The sequence below is a fragment of the Chroicocephalus ridibundus genome, chromosome 6 (genome assembly GCF_963924245.1).
Source record: "Chroicocephalus ridibundus chromosome 6, bChrRid1.1, whole genome shotgun sequence".
NCBI classification, from domain to species: Eukaryota; Metazoa; Chordata; class Aves; order Charadriiformes; family Laridae; genus Chroicocephalus; species Chroicocephalus ridibundus.
This window is the reverse complement of record NC_086289.1, coordinates 11,945,150-11,951,149: the sequence shown is the minus strand read 5'-3', so window position 1 is coordinate 11,951,149 and position 6,000 is coordinate 11,945,150. Positions and strand designations below refer to the sequence as shown.

At 55.2% G+C, this 6,000-nt stretch overlaps 1 protein-coding gene across 4 annotated transcripts in view; it reads left to right on the top strand.

Annotated features, from left to right (window-relative positions):
- The first annotated feature begins 417 nt into the window (after positions 1-417).
- Positions 418-6,000, top strand: part of MXI1 (MAX interactor 1, dimerization protein) — a 62,928-nt gene continuing 57,345 nt past the window's right edge. For all 4 annotated transcript variants that reach the window (XR_010071479.1, XR_010071478.1, XR_010071477.1 and 1 more), the window contains exon 1: positions 418-622. Coding sequence is in view for 1 of the 4 variants with exons in the window: in XM_063337642.1 (XP_063193712.1) it covers positions 445-622 (178 nt within the window). In the remaining 3 variants the exon portion in view is untranslated. The remainder of the gene's footprint in view (positions 623-6,000) is intronic.

The following is a 6,000-nucleotide window of genomic DNA, read 5'->3' as shown; positions in this document are numbered from 1 at the left end:
GGGGAGGGAGAGGAGGGGAAACCGGTGCACCCCCCGCCCGCTCTCCAGCAGCTCTGATTTTCTTTGGGAAATAAAAAAAATAGTCATTTATTTACTGATTGCTTTCGGAGTGTGAACCCAGAGACGGCTTTCGGGGTGTGTGGGGATGCTGATAAAAGGAGGAGGAATTTGATAATAAACCGGCCGGCGCTTACACTCCGCAGGCGCGGCCGGGGCCGCCGCCGCCGTCCCGCCCCCCCCCCGCGCCCCGTCGGGGCGCGGGGGGGGGCGGGACGGCGACGGCGGCCCGCGGGGCGACAGAGCGGCGGCGCTAGGACCGCGGCGGCCGCCGGTCTCGCCGGCAGACGGACAGACGGACGGCCGCGCTCCGCAGCGGCGCAGAGGGAGGCGTGCGCGGAGGAGAAGAGGCGGGGGGGGTGGGGGGGTGGGTTTGTTGTATGTGTTATGGGGAAGCGCGGACGGCCGCGGAGGGAACCGCGGGACGCGGGGGCGTCCGGTGAGAGCCGGTGCCCCCTCGGGGATATCTGCAATAGGAGCCCGGGTATGGACACCTTCCTCTACAACGTGCAGGTGCTGCTGGAGGCCGCCAGCTACCTGGAGCGGATCGAGAAGGAGAATAAAAGTAAGTGTGGGAGCGCGGCCACGCGTGTGCGTGACCGGCGTTGTGGTGGGGGGGGTGGGGGGGGTGGCGTGCGAAAAAAAATAATAACCCAAACTTTTGGCTGGCTGCAGGGACCGCGGGGCGCAGTGACAAAGGACGCCGGGGCCGGCCTCCCCCCCCCCCCCCCCCGCCGCCTCCCCGCGGCGGAGACACGCGTGGGATTCCCCCCCCCGCGCCTCCCCTCCCCGGGAGGTCGGGCCCGGGGGGAAAGTTTGGGATGGAGAGCGGAGCGGGCCGGCGCGGAGGGGGTGCGCATCTCCGGCTATCGGCGGGCGCGGAGAGGGGCCGGGGGGGGCCGGCGCGGAGCCGGAGCGGCGGGGGAGGAGGCGGTGACACGTCCCCGCTCCCCCCGCCGGGGCATGGGCAGAGTCACGTAGGCAAGCGGCAGCGCTCGCCAGGTAGCCGGCGGGGAGGGAGGGCAGGGCAGGGCAGGGCAGGGCGAGCGCCCGGTGCGGGGAGGCGACCAGCCGCGCCGCCGGCCTCCTGCTCCGCGGGCGCGGAGGGTGCGCGTAACCCGCGCCTTTCCCCTGCCGAGCGGGTCTGCCGAGCGGGGCGGGAGCCGCGGGTGGACGGCGGCAGGGTGGGGGACAGGGGAACGCGTTGGGAACAAAGGACGGGGCCGCCGTGCGCTCCGCTGCGCTGCGCGCCCGCGGAGCCCCATGCGCGGAGCGGACACCCGCGGCCGCCGGAACCCCGCCCCCCGCGGCCACATGGTTCGCACATGGAGGCAGCCCGGGGTCCTCATTGGCGGAGACCCCCTCGGGGGGCGGGGCCGCGTGGACGGCTCCGCCAATGGGGGGCGGCGGGGTCCCCCGTGTGACGTCACGCGTTGCCGAGCGGGGCCGGGGGCGCCGGTACCGCTGTCCCCGGGGAGCCACCGGGAGCCCCGGGCGCGCTCCCCCCGCTGCCCTGCCCTGCCCTCTCCCGGGTCGCGCCGCTCCTCTCTCTTTTAGTCTTTATTTTTGTCAAACCAGGACACTCTTGATTTATTTTCTATTTATTTTTTTAAATTAATTTTTTTGTTATTATGGTGTTATTATGTTGTTATTATTTCTTTCTCATTTATTTTTCCTCTTTCCTCCCCAATTTCCCTTTTCCCCTCTCCTCTTCTTCACGGAGCGGGTGCTGCGTTTTCTCTTTCTTTTCACTCTACAAAGGGATCGGCGGGTTCCCCCCACCTCCGCGCCGCTCCATCACACCCCCCCTCCGGCTCCAACCCCCCCCTCCCCCCATGGCAGCTATAGGTGACGCTATAGGGTGCCCTTTTTCCACGCACACGCAGGGAAAGGGGTCCCACGGCGGGGAGCCCCCTCTGCTGCTAAAGCCTTGGTGGCCATGGGCCCAGAGCCCTTGTTCTCCGCTGGCCCAGAACAAATCCCGGCTGCTCTTCTGTTTCCGAAAGTGGAATTAATATTGGGGGTGGGTTTTTTGTTTGGTTGGTTTTGGGGTTTTTTGTTGTTTGTTTTTTTTCCTCACGCGCTAATTGTTGTTTTGTAATGAATCTGCAAAGCTGAGGGTCCGAGGAGCAAAGCTGCACCGCGGCCGGTGGCTGCGAGCTGGAAAATGACAGGAGCTACCAGGAAAAATCGGGTTTGCGTGTGAAAGCGGCAGCACCGCTGCTTTGGAAATCGAGTGTGAGACTGCTGGGTTGGTTTCGTGTTTGTTTTTTTCTCTAAAAGTGCTCTTGGCTTGAAGGGAAACAGTCAGAATTGTGCGTTTTTTTCAGGGGGGGGATAGAATTTTTCTTGCCGTTGAGGTGGATAGTATCTGATCTTTTCTACGCTCCATTTAAAAATACATCATTTTATGCAGTTCCTCATTTGGAAGGAGCTGGAAAAGGAGCAGGACAGCAGGATGCAGGATTTTTTATTGCTAGATTTTGAAAAGAGGTGTTTGCATCCAAACAACTCTGTTTCCGAGCACTTGTTTTCACTGAAGTTTTCGCTAACAATTGTCATGGCCACAGTACTGAAAAACCCTCACTTTTATTAGGCAATTCTGCAAAACCTTTTTACAACATTTTAATTTGCAATCGGGATGTTTTATTTTGAGAAGTCCCATTTAACCAAAGGCTCAACTATTGAACGTGCGATTCAGAACGTGACCATCGCAAACCAGGCCAGCTTTTACGTGATGCTCCCAAACAAAGAAAAATGCTGCTGGGATTGGAAAACAGCCTCTGAGCGTTACGGGCCCTGTCTAAATGAAGGAATAGCTGCAGAATTGGGAAGATTAGATCCTAATGTGTATATATATGTATAGTCTTGCATGTGCAGCTGAGGTTCTTGTACCATGAGGATACTGTGCCCTTTCGTCTGCCAGCGCACCCCGTGCTGGCAGCCTGGCAGCCACGTTGATAGTGGCTGGTCACTCCTCGTTACAGTCTCTGACCTGGCAATTAGCGATAACAGAGGAGACCACGGCAAAAAAATAAAAAAGGTTGGGTGATGTAGGCTGCGGACAAACTCGGTGCTCGCCTGCTTCCTGCAGAATGCCCAGGTGGTTTGACGGCGACGTTACGCAGGGCTGGAACGAGCTATTTTGGTGTTACTCCCGTCAGGAAGGTGGCTGAGTCACAGCCCGGTTGTGCGGGGTGCGGTGCACGTAGGGGAACGACGGTGCCCTGCCCCAAGGAAACGCAGTCTTGAAAAAATAAGAGGTGACAGGGAGATGTTTGTTTCCTCCTGGCCAGGCCAGGGGACGGGTTCGGGGCGGGGGGAAGCGCCAGGGTGCTGGCTGGGATCGGCACCGCAGCTATGTGGAAGCTGAAGGGCTTCGGGAGCCAAAGGCAGGGATTTAAGGAAGGGCTGTTATGGCTGGGGGAGCTCAAGTGGTTTTCCTGGTAGTTTTACACAGTTTCTGATAAGTCCCGCTCAGCATCAGCATTTGTTCTTCCAAGCCCTTGGAGGCCATACCAGGTTATTCACCTTTTTAAGACACTGTCCCAAGCAGGAGTGGATGCTATTTGGAGGAGGAGGCCACTAAGAGGTGGAGGCAACTCTGTCTCGTGTGGGTCCAAACTCTTGGATATCGCAGATGTCACATATTCTGGTGGCAGAGGAGCAGCTACGAGGCCCTTTTCAGCCCCCAAAACACACCAGTTTCCCCCCTCTGCCTCCAGGACAGTGGTGTGAGGTGGGTGGTGGAGCCGTCCGCATCAAGGGCAGGACTTCCAGCTAAGGCAGGAGTTTCCTACCTGCTTGGTTCCCAGGGAGAAATAAGGAGATGATTTTTTTTATGTGTAGAGGTCCCACATCGCATCGTCGTGGTTGTGAATAACAGCAGAGGGACCATGGGTTGGCTGGGTGGTGTGGAAACAGAACCACAGGGCGGAGAGCCACGGAGCAGAGTGGGATGTACCGTCGGGGTGACGGCAGTGGGAGACACCACTTCAGCGGTGCCCTTTCAGCTCCTCTGCCCAACTCTGAAACCACCCTTTTAATATTCACTCACCTTTAAAAAAAATAAGAATAAAAATTGTCTGTATTACAGTACGTGACTGGGGAGGCTAGTGTCCTGTTATCAGACTGCTTGGGTAAACTGGAGTATTTTAGCTGCTGAAATAGAACTGAATTATTTTTCCAGTTGCGCCTCTGGAAATGAGTAACAGTGCTGCCTGCCTGCCTGCTGGCTGCAGTGCTCATGGCGAGACCACAAAACCCAATCCCAACACACCTTGCTGACCGACATGTACAGGTTTCCAAATGACCTGTTTCTAGAAATTTAAGCTTGGTATCTAAGGAATGGAAACGTCACATGAAAAATATCACAGTGGCTGTTTTCAGAAATGGAAGTTGTGCTGAGGGCAGCTCTGTTGATGTATCTGTAACCCCTGCAAATGCCACTTCATGAATAAGCACGGCTGGAAATCTGTAGCGTCTGAAATGCTGGAGTTCGGAAAAGGTTGTTAGAGGGACCTGGAGTAAACTCAGCTGAGGTTTAGGAAGCATCCCCTTTGTGTGTGTGCACTCACGCTTTGTCAGCAGGAGTTGCGTAAACACGTGATGAATTCCTCGGATATGATGACTTATCTGTAATAGACAGGGTATGTAATATATCCTGATCTCACTACAGATACAGATGTATGTCACCATATCCTCTTCTAAAAGCATGAGGGCAAGCAAGCCACTGTAACAGCCATGTCCTTATTCACAAGTCCAGTAGAGTTGTGCATGCATGGGACTTTGGCCCCTCACAGAAGATAGCTAGATCTTCTTCAAGTGTTGCCTATGTCTATTGACCTTCTGGCTGGGCATAGCATATGGGTGACCTTAGATTTGTCCTTTGCTCCTGGATAATCCTCTCTGAAGGAGAGGAAAACTGAGCCTTGAAGGTGAGTCAACAGTATCTTCATCCTGTGGCTCCTTCCATTGTTTATGCACTGTTTGGGGTCGCTTTTTTGACAAGCCAAAGTAAAGATGTATCAGAAACCTATAATTAGCGGAGGGCAGAAGGAGACAAGACTGCCTTCCGTCTGTGCGCAGAGCTCCCATTGAACCAATGACACGCGGTGCAAGGTCAGTATAGATGGTCTTGAATCTTACGGCGACGTGATATATGGAGCAGTACAGGGCTCCTTTATTTATATATTTTTCATTCAGCTCACAATAAACCCTTTTCATTCCTCCTGGTTCGTGACCTGGCCACAGTGATTCATGTGTTAGCCACTTCCAGGTTGGGTTAGTTTGACTCACGCTGTTTGGACCTCAGCATAAAATTCAGAAGGAAGCCACAGCGAGAGAAATGATAGGGCAGAGGTAAAACTGTAGGACTGTGCCAGAAGCACTGCTGAGAACTGATCGCATCCCTTGTCAGCAGAGCATCCTGAGAGCTAGCAGAGAAGGACCTTCTGCTGCTGGCTGGAGAATCCTACCTTCTTCTTATTTAGCTGAGGGACCCCATCCTGCATATGATGTATTTTTTTCTCATGGGAGGTCCTCTTAATTTTGCAGCTGGGTCAGTCAAGTGTCTTGACCAAAATCACAGAAGTCACTGACTCAGAATAAACTGGGGCACAGCACAGGTCTGAAAACAGAGCAACACGTCTCCCAGAGGAGAGAAGCATGAAGCCCCAAGAGCTGGTGCACCTGTGGCTTTTGCCTTATTGATTGGCAGAGCTCGGCCTTTGAATCAGAGTGAGGTATACAGCATGCGCTTTATTCCTGGTCAAACTCTTGGATATCCAGGTGGTTCGTCTCTGAGAAATGTCTTGTCCTCACCAGTGGATGGGTTCCAGGCACCAGTGGGAGTGCTGAATGAGATTATCTGATGCCTTGCGAAAGAATGAGGCTCCCGGATGAGAAATGAGGCCACGTCCTGTAGGCAGTATAGGTCTCTCA